At 42.2% G+C, this 20102-nt stretch overlaps 1 protein-coding gene across 5 annotated transcripts; it reads right to left on the bottom strand.

Moving 5' to 3' along the window:
- Nucleotides 1-363: 363 nt before the first annotated feature.
- On the bottom strand, nt 364-17639 carry ANP32E (acidic (leucine-rich) nuclear phosphoprotein 32 family, member E). 5 transcript variants are annotated; one of them, XM_011973627.1, is made up of 7 exons: nt 17197-17639; nt 13479-13628; nt 12242-12364; nt 10617-10782; nt 8168-8355; nt 4760-4814; nt 364-2688 (listed from the first exon to the last, which is right to left on the bottom strand). In XM_011973627.1, the coding sequence occupies exons 1-7, from the start codon at nt 17248-17250 to the stop codon at nt 2621-2623; spliced, it is 804 nt and encodes a 267-aa protein (XP_011829017.1). In that variant the 5' UTR covers nt 17251-17639; the 3' UTR covers nt 364-2620. The 5 variants fall into 5 exon arrangements, with proteins under 5 accessions (XP_011829017.1, XP_011829018.1, XP_011829022.1 ...); XM_011973628.1 differs by having other exon boundaries at nt 364-2685; XM_011973632.1 differs by lacking the exon at nt 17197-17639 and adding an exon at nt 16031-16131.
- Between the last annotated feature and the right edge of the window lie 2463 nt (nt 17640-20102).

Genomic DNA, 20102 nt, shown 5'->3' with positions numbered 1-20102 from the left:
GGATCATGAGGTCAGGAGATCGAGACCATCTTGGCCAACACGGTAAAACCCTGTCTCTACTAAAATACAAAAAAATTAGCCAGGCGTAGTGGCACATGCCTGGAGTCCCAGCTACTCAGGAGGCTAAGGCAGGGGAATCGCTTGAATCCGGAAGGCAGAGGTTGCAGTGAGTCGAGATCGCGCCATTGCACTCCAGCCTGGTGACAGAGCAAGATTCCGTCTCAAAAAATAAATAAATAAATTGTAATGCCTTATATCACATTCGAGTATTTAAATGAGTTAACTTTCAAGCTGTTAGTTTTTAAAAAGACCTTCAAAGCCACTAATGGTATTGTTGAAAAAGTGAATGTTATACACTGAAACTAATCATTATAACAAATCTTCAATTTATTTGAAGCAATTCAGTTTTAAAACTTTAAGTTACAGCAGTCACAGAAAAAAACAGGGAACAGTCAGAAACAATAAAAGAATAATCAGGAGTACTGCAAATTTTTTTGTTTGTTTTTAACACTGTCATGGCTTTATTCAAAACACAGTTGCACAAAAGTATTAACTTCAAAGTTTTTAAGGAGATTCTTGAGGAACTTAACACACTATATACATACTGCCATACAAAGAGCATTAAAATAGGACCGAAAACTTCTACAAAATATAAAACCCACCCTTACTTATTTGCATGAAAATACCACCCACAAAGCTAAATAAGTCTTAAAAGTTATCTGGAGGCTCTAAGTGTTGTTTTCAAACCAAAGTACTCTAATTTTGATTGCACAGTAAGATGATTGATAAGAAAGTCAATATATAGATTTCATTTTAAAAATAAGTATTTTGTAATCTGGCATAGTATGTAACGAGAATTGTTAGGAACTAAAATAGGGAACTTCAATTTTTAAAAGCAGAAGAAAAATGTTAGTTTTTTGGGGATTCCAATCCCCTCACTAAACTTATCCCAAGTATTTTATTTCAGTCAGTTGTGTAACTTTTTTAGTTTCTCCACAAGTAACATCATAATTTTTACTTTAAAACACCAAGTCATACATTTTACATTGTAGAAGCAGTAGCAGCAGTACTATACTCAGTATTTAAATATGTCCCAGTATAGAAGCATAACTTCAATTAATTTGCTGACACTAATTTTTTTAAAACTTACAAATATTCAAAACAAAGGGAAAAAGTTTTAGATAGCCAAGATTTAAAAAGCCATTGCTTTGAACATGGAGCCTCAATAGCAAAAGAGGAGATATACTTGTATACTCATTTTATTTAGTAGCCATGTGAGGAAACACACACTTATCCCAAATATTTTTCTACTTTGAATAGACATCCACTTGAAAACAAATCTTAATTTTAATGTCGATTTAGTTTCAAATACTTTTCCAGCTGCCTAGTACATTCCAATTAATGCTATTATTATATCTGGTAATGCTTCAAAACTGGGAATTAAAGGTTAGAAATACTTTGCAGAGTGGTATCCAAATCATTTGAGAAGCCAACTTTAAAATTTGACTTTAATGTCTTATTAATTATCAACAGGCAATTGTTCTGACTTTTAAGAAACATGAACACTGCTTCCAAAAAGCACCCCTACTTTTCTTTCTTCATCCTACTAATATTGTCTTAGATGTTGTGAACCAAGAAACTTTTATGGTAAGCAGAGCTTACTGCACAAAACTGTATTGATAATATATTCTTATGTCAGAAAATACTCAATTTCTTCCACTTCATTTATTTAAAACCCAGACAGGACTAAAAGGTAGTTGAGGTATAAGACTAAAGGTTTTCCTGGGTTTCACAAGTTTCCCAACTTTCTTTTGAGAGAGCAGGAGGGAGTGAAACAAGAAGGGAAGGTGATCATAAAGGAATTGCTAAGAAGAAAAAGAATGCGCACCTAAAAACAAAACAAAATAAACAACCATCGGCATGTCATGATTTGCAGCCTGACAAAAGGGCTCACCTGCATGTCTCTGGACTCAGTATAAGCAATTTTTCCTTCAAAAATAAAATCTTATCAGTCACCACTAAATCCATGAACCCTATTACTGAATAGAACCTCCACAAAATCCATGAACTATGTTGCTGAATAGAACCTTTACTATTCTGCTTCTATTTTCCAAGTTACTTGTGACAAAAAAGCAACCACTCTTAGTCAAAAAAAAAAAAGTAACTGCCTTCAAACTAAAGATCCCTGGATTACCTCTAAAAGAATAACCAACTTACCACTCAAGAGACTACTGTCATTTTATATTATAGCAAACTGTAATTTCAGTTAATTTATAAATAAGGAATGAAATGCACCATACTACACCTGTGTAAAAGTGATGTTTTAATTATGGGCTAAAAATGACTAATACAGTAAGCTTGAATTTAAAAAATTAAGTCTAAATAAATTGCTAGGGAATTCCACAATGGGAGTCAATGAAAATTTTTCTCTACATACAATATGATCATTAACAGACTAGTTCTTATTTGGAATGATAAGGCAAAAATAGTAAAACCACACTTTTCCTATAAAAAGTTACACATTATCTTCTGTAGGGATAGCTATCGTACATGAAGAAACAAAGATGTGATCACTCTATTGCACACCCAGAAACATTAGAGAGTCTGGTCTTAGAATGATCTAGTCATCTTCCTCTCCATCATCTTCAGCATCTCGTTTCCTCTTCTCCCCTCGAAGACCTTCTTCTTCTTAATGAGTGGAAGGAAAAATGCAAAATGCTTAATTTTAACAAATAAGGATTGGTTACATTACAAAGTTTTGAATCTTAGTGAAAAGTTAATGGCAGGGCCTAGCACGGTGGCTCACACCTGTAATCCCAGCACTTTGGGAGGCCGAGGTGAGTGGATCACTTGAGGCTTGGCCAACAAGGTGAAACCCCATCTCTACTAAAAATGCAAAAAATTAGCCAGGCGTGATGGCGGGTGCCTATAATCCCAGCTACTGGAGAGGCTGAGGAAGAATTGCATGAACCTGGAAGGCGGAGGTTCCAGTGAGCCAAGATCGCGCCACTGCACTCCAGCCTGGGCAACCACCCAAAACTTTGTCTCAAAAAAAAAAAAAAAAAAACGTTAATGGCAGAAGAAAATTGGCCAGGCAAGGTGGCTCACGCCAGTAATCCCAATACTTTGGGAGGCCGAGCCAGGCGGATCACTTCAGGTCAGGAGTTGGAGACCAGCCTGGCCAATAGGGTGAAACTCCCATCTCTACTAAAAATATAAAAATTAGCTGGGTGTGGTGCAGGCACCTGTAGTTCCAGCCACTTGGGAGGCTGGGGCAGGAGAATCGTTTGAACCCGGGAGGCAGAGGCTGCAATTAGCCAAGACTATGCCACTGCACTCCAGTCTGGGCGACAGAGGGAGACTGTCTCAAAGGAGGGAGGGAGGGCAGGTGAAGAGAGGACGAGAAGAAGGGAGGGAGGGAGGGAGGGAGGAAAGGAAGGTGGTAGGAAGGAAGGGAGGAAGGGAGGGAGGGAAGGAAGGAAATTATAATTCAAGTTTCCTCTTTGAATTTCTTTACATTTGAGTAGGTTGAAAACAGACTTAACAGGCTTAGAAATCCATAATCATTACAGTTTGCTATGCACCCTTGTGGCCATATCATGAAGTACAGATTAAGAAACTAAGGGCTTGACATCAACGCAAGTGTTAGTAAATTTTAAAAATTATTTTGAGGCTGAGTGCAGTGGTTCACATCTATAATCCTAGCACTTTGGGAGGCCAAGGCAAGAGGATCAGTTGGGCCCAGGAGTTCAAGACCAGCCCGGGTAACAGTGAGACCCTGTCTATACAAAAAATACAAACATTAGCAAGGTGTGGTGGTGCACATCTGTAGTCTCAGCTACTTTGGAAGAGGCTGAGGTGGGAGGACTGCTTAAGCCTGGGAAGTCGAGGCTGCAGTGAGCTATGAATGCCCCACTGCACTCACTGCTGACAGAGACCCTGTCTCAAAACAATAAAATAAAATAAAATAATAAAATAAAATAAAACAAAAATAATGGTTGGCCATGGTGGCTCACATCTACAATCCCAGCACTTTGGGAGGCTGGGGTGGGCAGATCGCTTGAACCCAGAGTTCAACACAGCCTGGGCAATATGGCGAAACCCCATCTCTCCAAAAAAAAAAATACAAAAATTAGCCAGGTGTGACAGTGTGTGCCTGTAGTCCCAGCTACTTGGGAGGCTGAGATGGGGGGATCACCTGAGCCCAAGAAGATTGAGACTGCAGTGAGCTGCGATTGCACCACTGCACTCCAGCCTCCAGCCTGGGTAACAAAGTAAGATTCTGTTTAAAAAAATATATATATTTATGTATATATATTTTACATATATATTTTTATATATATATACATATATATAAATTTTTAAAGGCCTAGAAAACAAATCTAAAAACAGCATTAATTATCTGGAGTTCAACTGCTCCTCTCTTGTAAGATAAGGCTTCACTCTCTCTAAAATGACACTCTATAAAAATAATAAATTCAGCTCAAGGTTCCATTCATCTCTTCATTTGTTTTTAAAATAAATGTTATAAGCTGTTTATTTATGAGTTATGAATTAATGAGTGCCCTAAGACAACTACTCTTAAGAAAAAAAAAACTTTTATAACTTTGAAGGCACTCTATGATAAAGCAAAATCAAAGGGATCAGTAAAAATTTACATTATAGGCTCATTCTTTAAAGTGTATGAAATATAAATAAAGTGTATAAAAAATAACTATGTCTTTAATTTTAGAATTTGTTTATGGTTAATGTAACTCACCCTCCTCTTCCTCTTCTTCCCCTTCTTCAACATAGTCATCATCATCTTCTTCATCCTTGAAATTCAAATATTCAGTCGAGAATTAAAAAATCATATGGATTTTTCACTCTTTCTTGTAATATATTCCAACAAGAGCAAAGAAACTTCGTTATTCTGTGTTTTGATAACCTCTGCCATTCTTATAAAGGTCCTTTTTAAAACCTAACTAAAGAGCCAGGTGTGGTGGCTCATGCCTGTAATCGTAGCACTTTGGGAGGCCAAGGAGGGCAGATGACCCGAGGTCAAGAGTTCAAGACCAGTGTGGCCAACATGGTGAAACCCCCATCTCTACTAAAAATACAAAAATTAGCCAGGTATGGTGGCAGGCGCCTGTAATCCCAGCTACTCAGGAGGTTGATACAGAAGAACCGCATGAACCTGGCAGGCGGAGGTTGCAGTGAGCTGAGATCGCGCCATTGCACTCTCAGCCTGGTACACAAGAGCTGAGGCTTCATCTCAAAAAAAAAAATTCTAACTAAATCTCTAGGTTTTTTTTTCTCTTTTCCTTTTTTTTTTTTTTTTTTGAAATGGAGTTTCGCTCTTGTTGCCCAGGCTTAAGTGCAATGGCATGACCTCGGCTCACGGCAAACTCCGCCTCCCAGGTTCAAGCGATTCTCCTGCCTTGGCCTCCCGAGTAGCTGGGATTACAGGCATGCGCCACCACGCCCGGTTAATTTTGTATTTTTAGTGGAGACGGGGTTTCTCCATGTTGGTCAGGCTGGTCTCAAACTCCCAACCTCAGGTGATCTGCCTGCCTCAGCCTCCCCAAATGCTGGGATTACAGGTGTGAGCCACCACACCCGGCCAACTGCCTAATTCTTGTATCAGAAATCATTCTTATACAATCAGTTGAAACAAAGCATCTCCATACCAGAATACCAGTAAGCTATAAGGAGTAAAAGGAATAGATGAGATAGCAAAAAGCATAAAAAAAGAACACAATGAAAATCAGGAAAAACTGCAGACTAAACTGAAGAAGGAAAGACAAGAAAAAAAGGGGAAGATTGAATGTGGCTTTTGTTGCAGAATTTGTTCATTAAAAACAGAAGAGGTGGGGCCAGGTGCAGCGGCTCACCTATAATCCCAGCACTTTGGGAGGCTGAGGTGGGCAGATCACCTGAGGTCAGGAGTTCAAGACCACCCTGGCCAACACAGTGAAACCCTGTCTCTACTAAAAATACAAAAAATTAGCCGGTGTAGTGGCAGGCACCTGTAATCCCAGCTACTCAGGAGGGTGAGGCAGGAGAATCGCTTGAACCCAGGAGGCAGAGGTGGCAGTGAACCGAGATCGCACCATTGCACTCCAGCCTGGGCAACAAGAGCAAAACTCCATCTCAAAAAAGAAAAAAAAAAAGAACACTTAAATTTCTGTTCTTCATTATATATATAGCTCCTAACCCACCAAGACCCCAAACGAATATAAATCCTGTTTTTTCCATACTAGTTTCATCAGAAAATATGTATCATTGATTGTTGATATTATGTATCTAACCAATGCAAAACTCATTAGAACAAATATTAACAATTCCCAGTCTAAATAAGATATGTTATTTTTAATAATAAAAAATACTTTATGAGTTTTTCAAATAAACTTCAATTTAACATTAGGAGAAAATAACTAACCTAAACTCCTAGGGGCTACAGATAAGTTGTTCTAGTCAACTGACATTTCCCATGAGCCTACCATGGGCTAGTCAGTGTACTAGATGCTGAGATCCAAAGGTGAGTGGCACTCCCCTTAAGGAGCTCACCACTTAGCAGAAAGTGGCCAAATGATTTTACCAGTGTCTCTAGGCAATAGAAGCCTGATCATGATTCAGAGGTAACACATGGAGGAGTGACTGCCTAAGAAAAAATATAGAAAGCTTCAGTGATGAGTCAACTGCAGAGTTGGGTTTGTAAAGATAAGAGTTCACAAAGCATGATTTGGGTGGTGGTTACACAAGTACATGCATATGTAAAATTCCATGGAGTTGTAAATAAAATCAGTGCACTTCACAAGCTTCACTCGGCAAAAAACAAAAAGTTCATCAGAGGCTCATTTCAGAAAGCATGAACAACGTATTCATAAACAGCCATAAAGGTAAAATAGCTTGGTGTGATCATTTAATTTGGAATCAAGGGAGATGAAGCTAGAGAAGGAAGCAGGGGCCAAGCATGGTGGCTCACACCTGTAATCCCAGCACTGTGGGATGCCAAGGTGGGCGGACCATTTGAGGTCAGGAGTTCAAGACCTGCCTGGCCAACATGGTGAAACCCTGTCCCTACAAAAAATACAAAAATTAGCCAGGCGTGGTGGCGTGTGCCTGTAGTCCCAGCTACTTGGGAAGCTGAGGTCAGAGGACTGCTTGAGCCTGGGAGGCAGAGGTTGCAGTGAGTCAAGATCGCACCACTGCACTCCAGCCTGGGCAAGAGTGAGACTGTGTCAAAAAAAAAAAAAAAAAGAAGAAGAAGAAGGAGCAAAGGCCAGAAATGAAAGGCCTTGTATGTCTTGGGGGCAAGAGGGAAACATTAAAGGGTTTCAAGAAGACTGGTGTATAATCACATTTGCATTAGATTAAACAGGCAGCACTGTGGAGAATACTCCTAAGTGGTGATGCTGTATTCAGAGAGACTATAAAGTTACTACAGAAGTATAAGCAAGAGATAATTAGGAGAAAGAAACTTTAGTTTTCTTGAGTGCCTATAATGTGCCAGGGACTATATTCTTTACATAGATTATCTTGTTAAATCCTTAATCCTATGAGATTGATATAACCTGGTTTTTTTGTTTTTTGTTTTGAGACAGAGTCTGGCTCTGTTGCCCGAGTTGGAGTGCAGTGGCGCGATCTCAGCTCACTGTAATCTCTGCCTCCTGGGTTCAAGTGATTCTCTGGCCTCAGCCTCACGAGTAGCTGGGACTACAGATGTGTGCCAACATGCCGAGCTAATTTTTGTATTTTTGGTAGATATGGGGTTTCCCCACCCATGTTGGCCAGGCTGGTCTCAAACTCCTGACCTTGTCATCCACCCGCCTCGGCCTCCCAAAGTGCTGAGATTACAGGTGTGAGCCACCATGCCCGGCCTAATCTGTTTTATAAATGCAGAAAACTGAGGTTCACAGATATTTGTAAAATGTTTCCACCATACCATGCCATTGAGGCTATAACAGATTTGAAAGTTATCTGGGAGGTAAAATCAATAGGTGTTTATGATTACCTGGATATAGTTTGGGGTGGAGGACAATGAAAAAAAAGATAGGTGGATAGACATATATGCACACCCACAACTTAGAAACAACTGTCAGACTGCTACAAAACATACTTTATATAGTATTTGGTCCTATGCCTAGAAATTAATTTTCAGTGCAGATAAGAAGTGTGTATTCACCTGAATTTCTTCTTTCATTAAGTATGAGAGGCCCACTTCCTCTTCTCCCTCTCCCAACTCTGAACCTGCTTCATCTTCATCTTCATCTTCATCCTCATCCTCATCTTCCTCTTCCTCCTCCTCTTCCTCATATCCTTCTGGTGGACCAGCTTCATTTTCCTCTTCCTCTTCATCATCTTCATCTCCATCTTTAAAAAATCATTTAAAGATGAGTAAATTGAGCAAATGTTTCTTCCTAGGATGTTGATGCTTTTTACCCTTGTCCAATCACTTCAAACTTGTAAGCCGATAGGTGGAAAGTAACTCAGAGAGATTTTTTTTTTTTTTTTAAGATTTCTGTTTTACAACATTCCTAGTTATTCCTACAAACCATATGCGAGAAGTATGGCTTCTAAATACTAGTATCCAACATATATATAGAGTCTCATGAAAACATTGCATGCACTAAAGTTTGTTTTACTTTGTGAATACTTCAAAACTTGCTTGTGAGATGCTGGAGAGGCTGCAGAGAAAAGGGAATGCTTATACACTGTTGGTGGGAATATAAATTAGTTCAGCCACATGAAAAGCAGTTTGGAAATTTCTCAAAGAACTAAAAATACAACTACCATTCAACCCAGCAATCCCATTACTGGGTATATACCCAAAGGAAAGTAAATCATTGTACCAAAAAGACACATGCATTTGTATGCTCACCACAGCACTATTCACAATACCAAAGACATGGAACCAACCTAGGTGCCCATCAATGGCGGACTGGATAAAGAAAATGTAGAACATACACATGATGGAATACTACACAGCCATAAAGAAAGAATGAAATAATGTCCTTTGCAGCAACATAGATACAGCTGGGGGCCATCATCCTAAGTGAATTAATGCAGAAACAAAAAACTAAATACTGCATTTTCACACTTATAAGCAGGAGTTAAACACTGGGGACACAGGGACATAAAGATGGGAACAGACACTAGAAACTTCAAAAGAGGGGAAGGAGGGTGGCTGAAGAACTAACTATTAGGCACTATGTTCACTATTTGGGTGACAGGATGAGTAGAAGACCAAACCTCAGCATCATGCAATACACCCATGGAACAAACTTGCACACGTACCCCCTTAATCTAAAATAAAATTTAAAAAAAACCTGCTTATCTATCATTTCATCATTTTGTAACAGTGTTTATCCATCAAATTTCTTCTTACAATGAAGAAGTTTTCACTCAATAATAACGAGCAGTATCCCATTACTAACAGCTATTCTGTCATCTGATCTGTCATCCACTTTTTTAAAACTGTATACTCACAATCTAATTCTAGAATATTTTTCTTCCCTCAAAAAGAAATTCCATACCCATATGCAGTCACTCTCCCATTTTCCTCTCTCCCAGCATCAAGCAACCAATAATCTACTTTCTGTCTCAATGGATTTGCCTATCCTGAAGTTTCTGCCTATTCTGAACCATATATATATGGTTTTTTGTTGGGTTTTTTGTTTTGTTTTTGAGACAGAGTCTAACTCTGTCGCCCAGGCTACAGTGCAGTGACACGATCTCAGCTCACTGTAACCTCTGCCTCCCAGGTTCCAGCAATTCTCCTGCCTTGGCTTCCCACGAACTTTCCATATAAATGAGGTCAATCAATACGTGGCCTTTTGTGTCTCTCTTCTTTCACTTAGAAGAACATTTTCAAGATTCATTCATGTAGCATGCATCAGTACTTCATTCATATTTATGGTGGAATAATATTGTACTGTATAGATAAATCACATTTTTTAAATCTGTTCATTGGGCCGGGGCCCGGTGGTTCACGCTGGCTTTAATCCCAGCACTTTGGGAGGCCGAGGTGGGTGGATCACGAGGTCAGCAGTTCGAGACCAGCCTGACCAACATGGTGAAACCCTGTCTCTACTAAAACTATAAAAAAATTAGCTGGGAGTGGTGGCGGGCGCCTGTAATCCCAGCGACTTGGGAGGTCCAGGCAGGATAATTGCTTGAAAACGGAAGGCGGAGGTTGCAGTGAGCAGAGATTGCACCACTGCACTCTAGCCTGGGCAATAACAGCAAAACTCTGCCTCAAAAAAAAAAAAAAATTCCATTCATCAGTTGATAGATACTTCGGTTGTTTCTACTTTTTGGCTATTACAAGTGGTTCTTTTTTTAAAAAAAAATACTATTTAAGAGGTTGCCACTTTTACTGGGTGTACAACTTTCTACAGATATAAAATTTCACAGAGCTTCATGTTATAATAGTCATTAAATTCCCTGAAACTATAGGAAATATAAAAGAAGAAATACTGGCTAGAGCTACGGGTTTTTAATTTTTTCTTGTCTTACTAATATCTTCTTGTGGATTTTTTTTTTCAAACCTAAATTTCCAGGCCCAATCTAATTTGCACAACTAGAGCAGAGGCTATAATAATGACACACTTATGAGTATTAAGAATGATTACCCTCATCATCCTCCTCTTCAGAGTCCGGTGCTTCATTATCCTCCTGATCAAATCCATCTAAGTATGTGATTTGCTGCAGCAGTTCAAAAATACTTTCTCTATAATCTTCCAGGTTTGTGATCTCACAGTTAAACAGGTCAAGACTTTTCAAATTTTTAAGATTTTGCTGGAAAAGTAAAGTTAAAACTTACATTCAAGATTTAAAATACCATGTTTTTTGTTTTGTTTTGTTTTTGTTTTTGAGACGGAGTCTAGCTCTGTTGCCAGCTGGAATTCAGTGCCGTGATCTCCGCTCACTGCAACCTCTGCCTCCCGGGTTCAAGCGATTCTCTTGCCTCAGCCTCCCGAGTAGCTGGGACTACAGGCGTGCACCATCATGCCCAGCTAATTTTTGTGTTTTTGTTTTGTTTTGTTTTTTTGAGACGGACTTTTTGCTCTTGTTGCCCAGGCTGGAGTGCAATGGCATGATCTTCAGCTCACCACAACCTCCGCCTCCTGGGTTCAATTCTCCTGCCTCAGCCTCCCAAGTCGCTGGGATTACAGGCATGTGCCTCCACGCAGCTAATTTTGTATTTTTAGTAGAGACGGGGTTTCTCCACGTTGGTTGGGCTGGTCTCAAACTCCCGACCTCAGGTGATCTGCCCGCCTCGGCCTCCCAAAGTGCTAGGATTACAGGCGTGAGCCACCGCGCCCGGCCTAACTTTTGTATTTTCAGTAGGGATGGGGGTTTTACCATGTTGGCCAGGATGGTCTCAATCTCCTGATCTCATGATCTGCCCATCTTGGCCTCCCAAAGTGCTGGGATTACAGGCGCGAGCCACCATGCCCAACCACATCATTTCTTTTTAATTTATGATTCAGAAAATATACATTTGAAATTGAGAATGATTTTTGTATTTTTTGAGTTTTATAATGAAGGATTATTATATCAAGCACAGCCAGCTCACCTGGCTAATTTTTTTAAATTTTTTATTTTTGTAGAGACAGGGTCTCACTATATTGCCCAGGTTGCTCTCAAACTCCTGAACTCAAGCGATCCTCCCACCTCTGCCTCCCAAAGTGCTGGGATTACAGACATAAATCACTGTGCCCAGCCTCCAATCTTTTTTCAAAATCAGAGCAATAATTTTCAGCATGTCACTTTTTCTTTTCTTTTTCTTTTTTTTTTTTTTTTAGACGGAGTTTCGCTCTTGTTGCCCAGGCTGGAGTGCAATGGTGCAATCTTGGCTCACCGCAACCTCCCACTCCTGGGTTCAAGCAATTCTCCTGCCTCGTGTCACTTTTTCTTTTCCTTCCCTCATACCAGGAAAGAAGGGGGCAAATAATAAAATAACTCAAAAAATAATCAAGAAGTAAGGAAAAAGAATAAAAGGTTAAAAAAAAAAAACCTGGAAATTTTAAAACCAGATAGTCAACTCCTGAAGTTGATGATAAAATAAATTTCTCATTGATTTAAAATTTCATCTGAATATTTTAGTCTAAAAGAAACGAAATCAGTAACTGCCTAGATCATAACATACAAAAAATTCGTAGGTTTTGAGTTAAATAGAAATTAATAGACACAAACAAATCTCAGAAAATTTAACCAAAAAAAGCAAGTCCAGAGACAAAACCGTTCCACTTACCAGAGCTTCTACTGTACTGAGATCTTTTATTTTGTTTCCACTCAGATTGAGGTAGGTAAGATTTGGACATTTCTCTGCCAGGACTTCCAAGCCTCCAGAAATTATGTTATCACTAAGCTCCAACTATACATTCAACATAGGAAGAAAACAAAGAATGGTAAAGGTATCATATCAAAGCTTTTTTTTTTTAAAACGAAGTATCACTCTGTTACTCAGGCTGGAGTGCAGTGGTGCAATCTCCACTCACTGCAACCTCCGCCTCCTGGGTTCAAGCAAATTCTCCTGCCTCAGCCTCCCAAGCAGCTGGGATTACAGGCACCCGCCACCACACCCAGCTAGTTTTTGTATTTTTAGTAGAGATGGGGTTTCACCATGTTGGCCAGGCTGGTCTCGAACTCCTGACCTCAGGTGATCCACCCGCGTCAGCCTCCTAAAGTGCTGGGATTACAGGCGTGAGCCACCACACCTGGCATATCAAAGATTTTTAAAGTATATCAAAGATTTTTAAAGTATATCAATTTGAAGAAAAAAAAAACTGTCATTCTCTCTGGCTTCAAGAAACTATCACTATAGATCATTAATTTCCAAATTCCTTTCTACATCTGCCAAATAATGTATTAGAACACCTACATAATGGGCTCTTAACCCAGCTTGGATTCTAGTTGTACTACATTTGGATTTCATGATGTAGAGAAAAATATTTGGTATATATTAAATACAAATTCATATTATAAGGCAATTCCACTATTAGATTTAAATTTCTAGGCCAGGCACAGAGGCTAACTCCTCTAATCCCAGCACTGTGGGAAGCTGAGGCAGGAGGATGACTGGAGCCTAGGAATTTGAAATCAGTCTGGACAACATGGTGAAACCCTGTCTCTGCAAAAAATACAAAAATTAGCCAGGTGTGGTGGCGCATGCCTGTAGCCTCAGCTACTTGGGAGGCTGAAGTGGGAGGATGCTTGAGCCCCAGAGGCAGAGGTTGCAATGAGCCAAGATCACACCACGGCACTCCAGCCTGGGTGACAGAGTAAGACCCTGTCTTAAAAATAAGTAAGTAAATAAATTTATAAAAGCAGTATTAGAGCTGATTCTCAAAATTCTATATAACTTTTTCTTATCTCTAGAAACTTAAAAACTTCTAATTAGCAAGCAGAATGGTATTCCATTTGGCCAAACACTAGACATAATAGCCATGACATTTAAATCATGATGCTTCACGTAAATGCCAACTTACTTTTCGAAGTTTATTTAAGCTGGGAAGCCGGGCCAGTGAACTTAGTTCCACATTAGCCATACTCAGAAATTCTAGTTCTTTGAAAGTATCATTCAGGCCTTCAATTTCCCCATTTACACACAGGCAATTATCAAGGACTAACTCTGTCACCTGTAAGAGGGAAAACATTAATTAATGATTCTTTAGTCTGTAATCTGTTTAGGTAGAGACCTGGGTCTTGACACTCTGGAAATGTAACTATTAAAACCACCAATCTCCAGTTTGATTGCCCATCAGTTAAAACAAAACACAACACAACAAAAACCCCAGCAATCCCCTTACACAGATCCTTTTCATTTCCCCCCAAAACTGATATACAATCTAAAGTCATCACTATAATCTTTTAAATTTGTTTTTTCCTTTTTTTTCCTTCTTTTTTTTTTTGAGATGGAGTCTTGCTCTGTTACCCAGGCTGGAGTGCAACGGCACGATCTCGGCTCACTGCAACCTCCAACTCCTGGGTCCAAGCAATTCTCCTGTCTCAGCCTCTCAAGTAGCTGGGATTACAGGTGCATGTCACCACTCCCAGCTAATTTTTTTGTATTTTTAGTAGAAACAGGGTTTCGCCATGTTGGCCAGGCTGGTCCTGAACTCCTGACCTCAGGTGATCCTCCCCCTCGGCCTCCCAAAGTGCTGGGATTACAGGGATGAGCCACCTAGCCTGACCATTTTTTCAATTTAAACTTGGACTAAAGTTCAATGCCTGCTTCAAATCACTGATACATAAGAAACAAACGTTGAAGAAGTTCCCATGTGAAGCCTGTTTCTGACCCTGATAAGGAGGACTCTCAACATCAGAGAATATATTTATGCAAGGAGGGGGTACCTGAGCTACCAGGAAAAGATTCGAGTGAGCTGCCCTAAAACCCACAAAGAGCGCCAGGCACAGGGGCTCACGCCTGTCATCCCAGCACTTTGGAAAGCTGAGGCAGGTGGATCACTTGAGGTTAGGAGGTCAAAATAAGCCTGGCCAACATAGTGAAACCCTGTCCCTACTAAAAACACAAAACTCAGCCAGGCGTGATGGTGGGCACCTGTAATCCCAGCTGCTTGGGAGGTTGAGACAGGAGAATCACTTGAACCCGGGCGGCAGAGGTTGCAGTGAGCCAAGGCCGCACCATTGCACTCCACCTTGGGCAACAGATCAAGACTCTATCTCAAAAAAAAAAAAAACCTACAAAGAGAAGAAACTCTTTAATCACTTTTTCAGTTTAAAACCCCTTCTCTTTGGTTGATAAATACCATCATAACTCAAAAAAACCTCCTTACCCTTTATGAAGAAATGTTAGAAAGCTCCTCTGGAAACAGCCCAGAGGGTGTTATTGGTTCTCACATCCAGGCCAAACAGTATCACCCAAAACAATACATTCTTAACAAAATGTTATTTCTCCCTACCACTCTGGTATAATAGCATTTCTGTGCACTTTTCCCCATTCCTCAAGGAATGAGGCTGAATTCCCTATTAGGTAAGAGTTTGTAGTAACAAACTTCCTGGTGTGGGCCTGAATGGACTTAATCTTTAAGGAAAAGGCCGAAGATCCTGGTTCTCTATGGCCTGAATGGACTTAATCTTTAAGGAAAAGGCCGAAGATCTTGGTTCTCTATACCCGATGTGAAAACCTGTTTGAGGTATCCGAGGGCTAAAATTTGGCAACAAGGAATGCCACCTTCTCTATTTGAATACGATTTTGACATAATTATTTCTGTTGCCAGAGAGAGCATCTTGAGCTCCGTTTTGGAGAAGTGGAAACTATGGCCCAGAGAACAAGAATGGCTTGCCTAGAGTCACACTTGGTTTGCCGCAGGGCCGTGAATTGGTTCGTCTTCACACTCCCCATTTAGTTGAGGAGTGGGGGCTACTAGATTTGGTGTCAGAAAACCAATTCCTGCACTTGCGTAAATCATTTCACTGTCCTGAGACTCCGTCTGCTAATTTGGATTCTAGAATAACACAATCCACTTTACAAGTGTGTAAGGAGGAAAGTAAATAACAAACGGGAAAAGTGCTTTGTAAACTGTCTACACAAATGTAAGAGACCGTTATTACAACACAGAGGAAGAAGCTGAAAAAAGGCAACGTCCTGCACTCCCAAAATTGGCAAAGAAATTACTACAATCACTAAGTGAAAGAATCCTGGCGGGGGAGGCGGGGGCAGGATTCAATTTTCCAACCCAAGCCACCAAAAAGTATTCTAAACGTGTGCTTGTGAGAGACAGCTTTTCAAGTTTGATTTTGTTTTTTCCCTGAAGCCCCTAAGAATAAGTTCTAGAAACTTCAAGATCTCTCCGGGATGACCCTGATAGCAAGCAACTGTTTCCCCTCCCTGGCCCCTGCCAATTTCAGAAAACAGGCACCTTAAAAAAAAAAAAAAAAAAGTCTTAGTTGCCGCTCCACACGCCGTACGCGAAAGCCCAGACAGACCCTGCTCATCCTCTATGCGGGTCTGCACAGACACCACCCCAGTTATATCCTTCTATCGATCGGTCGATCCAGCTACAGACAACTCCCTTACATTCCAATTCTAGGGCTTCTTTCAGCAAGACAGATGCTTTCCTCTGCGAGGCTCCCCGCTGGCCACCAGCCCTGCTCTCGCGACCTGCCGCTCCAACTGACGGGAAACCCCACACCGGGCGGGGACTCCCCAAGGAAAAAAGGGGTCGCCTCCCAACCCGCGTTGCCCTCGCGCCTTCGCCCTGGGTAGGTGAGGCCGAGGAGGCAACCGCGAAAAGGAGGCGGAAACGCCTCCTGCCCGACCCCCGAAAAGTTGACCGCGACCCCGCCTCATGTGGCCCCTCCCAACCCCGTCTCTTTAACTAAGGCAACAGCAGTGAGAGCGCATCATTTAGTTTCGGCGAACCCATCTTTAAAGCACGAAACTACTACGTCCCTTATGTTGAGTTCTGTGAAACCGTCTCCAGGGATCAAATTCAAGAGTTGCGGCCACACGACGTGCCACATATCGTTACACGGCGGGGGAAGAAGCGGATTACGCCTCCCGTCCCCTCCCCACCTCCGGTCACTGCGACGAGTCCCCAAACTCGCCCGCGGTCAGAGAACCCGCGGCTGACCCAGATTCCGCCGGGCGGAGGGCGGAGGGCGGAGGGCGGCGCGTGCGGCTTCCCGGAGGAGTGGGCGCCGCCGGAGCACAGTGCGCGGACCCTGAAAGCGACCCCAGTCCGCGCCCGTCGCGACGTCGGACGCCCAGGGCCTCGAGGCCGGGGGAGCCCACCCCCCAAAAAAATGAGTTGGCCGCACTGCAGAAAAGTTGGACTAACTTCTCAGGCGCCGATGGCTGCGGCAGGGGCCGAGTGGGACTGGGGGGTCGCGTCCCACGCCGCTGGCCCTCAGGAGGAGGAGCGCCGGGAGCGAAGCGGCAGAGCGCCCCCACCAGCCCGCTTCCCGCCCCCACGAGGCCAGGACGCCCGACTCGATGAAAGCCGAAAGGAGCTAAGCCCCCATGCACACACAAAAACGCCCCTAGAAACTTCAACCCTTCGCCATTTTAAGTAGAAGATTTTAATGATTTAAAACTTAAAATTAAACATTTCCCCAACCCTAAACCGGGGGGGCGGGGGCTAACTTATTACTCCATCCCCGCACACCCACCCAGGACCACCAGAAATCCGATTCTCAGAATACAGGACTGATGGGGAAGGGGTGGGGGCTGAGTCATCTCACCTCCTCCGGGGCTCTGTTCCTTAACTCCAGGTTAATCTTCTTCTTCATCTCCATGTCCTCCTCTTGCTCTTCAGCTACTACTCTCCTTCTTTTCCCTTCCTGCCTTTCCCAATACCCCCAACCCAAAATTTTTAAGAGATTTAGAAATGAATGAAAAGGAACGCAAATATAAACGCCCACTACCACGAGATAGGTGTGGGGGAGAAAGAAGAGAATAGCAAATGGAGTCCAAGAGTTGGGACTCTAACTCAGCTGCCCCCACCTCCTTGTCCACACACTAGCGCGCGCACTCACACGCACGCACGCGCGCACACACATACACACACACACATACACACACACACACACACACACTCACACACCCGCAGTTCCTTCCCCTTCAATGGCTGCTCAGAGACTGAGCCTCCATGACACGGCACCGCCAACCCCCTGGCCTACACTCCACCCACCTCCCAAACGTATTGGTTGATTCTTCAGCGTCACATTATTCCATTGGGCTAGGTAAATGTCTATCAGTCTTCAGGGAGGACCTGGACCAGAAACTCCGTATCTATTGGCTACGATCAAGGGCGCAGTTAATTTTGATAGGTCCAGGAAGGTGTACGTCCGGGAGTAATGATTTTGAATCCCAGTACCCCCTCTACTTTTCTTTATGTAGTTGGCGCGCTTTCCCTGGGCACTCGGGCGGTTTTGTTGTCTGTTGGATTTGGTTTTTAGTTTTTGGTTTTTTATTCTGTTGTTAGTGTTAAAGAGGGAGAAAGCATCCTTCCGTGCCCAACTTGCGATACTGATAATTCACCACACGGCATGCACTGGCTCTTGGCCGTTTTAAAAGCACAGCCTCTGCTTTGCAGCCAAGGTGTACAGCAACGTGCGCATCACATTAAAAAGATGCCTTGGTGGCATTGTCCTGCTGGGGTCAGGCTTTTCACAGAGGCTGACCTTCCGTGATGCAGAGCCAGAACCAAGATTTTAAAGATGGTAGTTTAACACTATAAAAGACAACAATTTTGAAAGCAGTTGGGTGAAGTATGTAAGTTAATAATATTTAAATAAAACTATCCTGGAGGAATTGTTACTGAGTTAATTTTTGCTGTAATAAACACTAAGACCTTGGAGGAAAAACAACGCTGGCCTAATGAAAATCAGACATTAATTAGCATAGAAATGGCACAGCAATGCCTCTCTAATTTCCCTTTGGTTGGTTTCCATGGAAATCTGTAGGTACAGTGTGCTTTTAAAAGTGTTTATCGCTTCTTCTCTGCCTTTTGGCTAAGATCAAGTGTAGGATCTGTTCTTAACAGTTTAATATCTGATATATTTTCTATCCGAGTCCAATATATTAAATGGATTTGGGGAGCAGGAAGACGCAATAGGAGCTTTCTTGTTCACTTAACGCATCCACCTGGTATTACAGTACCTCCAGGAACAGTGCACCCCCTCAAGGGATTAAAATTTAGTGTTCAAGACAGAAGAAGGAAAAAAAAAAAACCAGTTTGTCTATGTGGGATGGGATATGAAAGAGTGGGATAATAATTATCTTTTAGCCGGGTGTAGTGGCTCACACCTGTAATCCCAGCACTTTGGAAGGCCAAGGCGGTGGGATCACCTGAGGTCAGGAGTTCGAGACCAGCCTGACTAATATTGTGAAACCTCGTCTCTACAAAAAATACAAAATACTAGCCGGGTGTGGTGGCGGGCGCCTGTAATCCCAGCTACTCCAGAGGCTGAGATAGGAGAATTGCTTTAACCTAGGAGGCCGGGTTTGCCGTGAACCGAAATCGTGCTATTGCGCTCCAGCCTGAGCAACAAAACCCAAACTGTCTCAAACAAAAAAAAAAAAAAAAGAATTATCTTTTAAAATTTTGTCTTGAGGGTCTTTTTTCTTAGCTCTTGCTTAAATTCTATCATTCTTATTGCCTTACATCATTCTCAGGATAAATAACCAAATAAATTCCAAATGATATGGGGAAGCAGGTAGGAAGTGGAGGAATTAGTCCCATACCTCCCAGAACTGGTTGCTATTTTTCCTGTTTCTAAGGTTAGAGATCTTTGGCTTTCCAACAGAATCCTCACAACTCCACCTTCCCTACTCCACACCCAACAGAGACACACTGCTCCTCAAAGAGGATTACATTTAAAATGTAAATGCTGGCCGGGCACGGTGATTCATGCCTGTAATCCCAACACTTTGGGAGGCCGAGGCGGGTGGTCACCTGAGGTCAGGAGTTCGAGACTACCCTGGCCAACATGGTGAAACCCCCGTCTCTACTAAAAATACAAAAAGTAGCCGGACACGGTGGGGCGCGCCCGTAATCCCAGCTTCTCGGGAGGCTGAGGCGCTAGAATGGCTTAAACCCAGGAGCGGGAGATTGCAATGAGCCTGAGCGACAGAGTGAGCCAAGATGGCGCCACCGCACTCCAACCTGGGCGACAAAGTGAGACTCTGTCTCAAAAAAAAATTAAATAAATAAAATGTCCAAGGACTCTCAGGCAAAGGAGAGCAAAACAAGGTTGAAGGGGCAAGGTTGAAGGGGAAAAGAGAGGAGGGAGGGATTGTCTACCAAAGTCCTCAAGGAAACTGAGGAGTAGGTAAAGAAGGAAAAAAATGTATGGAAGCCAAAGAAGAGACGGAAGAGATTATTACTGATGTCAGACGGTAGGGTTTCAAATAAAAGATGAAGATTGGGGTTAAATTGTATCCTGGAAATAATGTGACGAAAGGCCATGAACTCATTTTACCATTGAATAGTGGCTGCAGAAAGTACACCATAGGGCGGGCCGCGGTGGCTCACGCCTGTAACCCCAGCACTCTGGAAGGCGGAGGCGGGTGGATTACGAGGTCAGAAGATCGATACCATCCTGGCTAACACGGTGAAACCCCATCTCTACTAAAAATACAAAAA

Source organism: Mandrillus leucophaeus, unplaced genomic scaffold (genome assembly GCF_000951045.1).
Source record: "Mandrillus leucophaeus isolate KB7577 unplaced genomic scaffold, Mleu.le_1.0 Scaffold139, whole genome shotgun sequence".
NCBI lineage: Eukaryota > Metazoa > Chordata > Mammalia > Primates > Cercopithecidae > Mandrillus > Mandrillus leucophaeus.
Note: the sequence above shows the minus strand (reverse complement) of the source record. Positions and strands in the feature narration are given on the sequence as shown.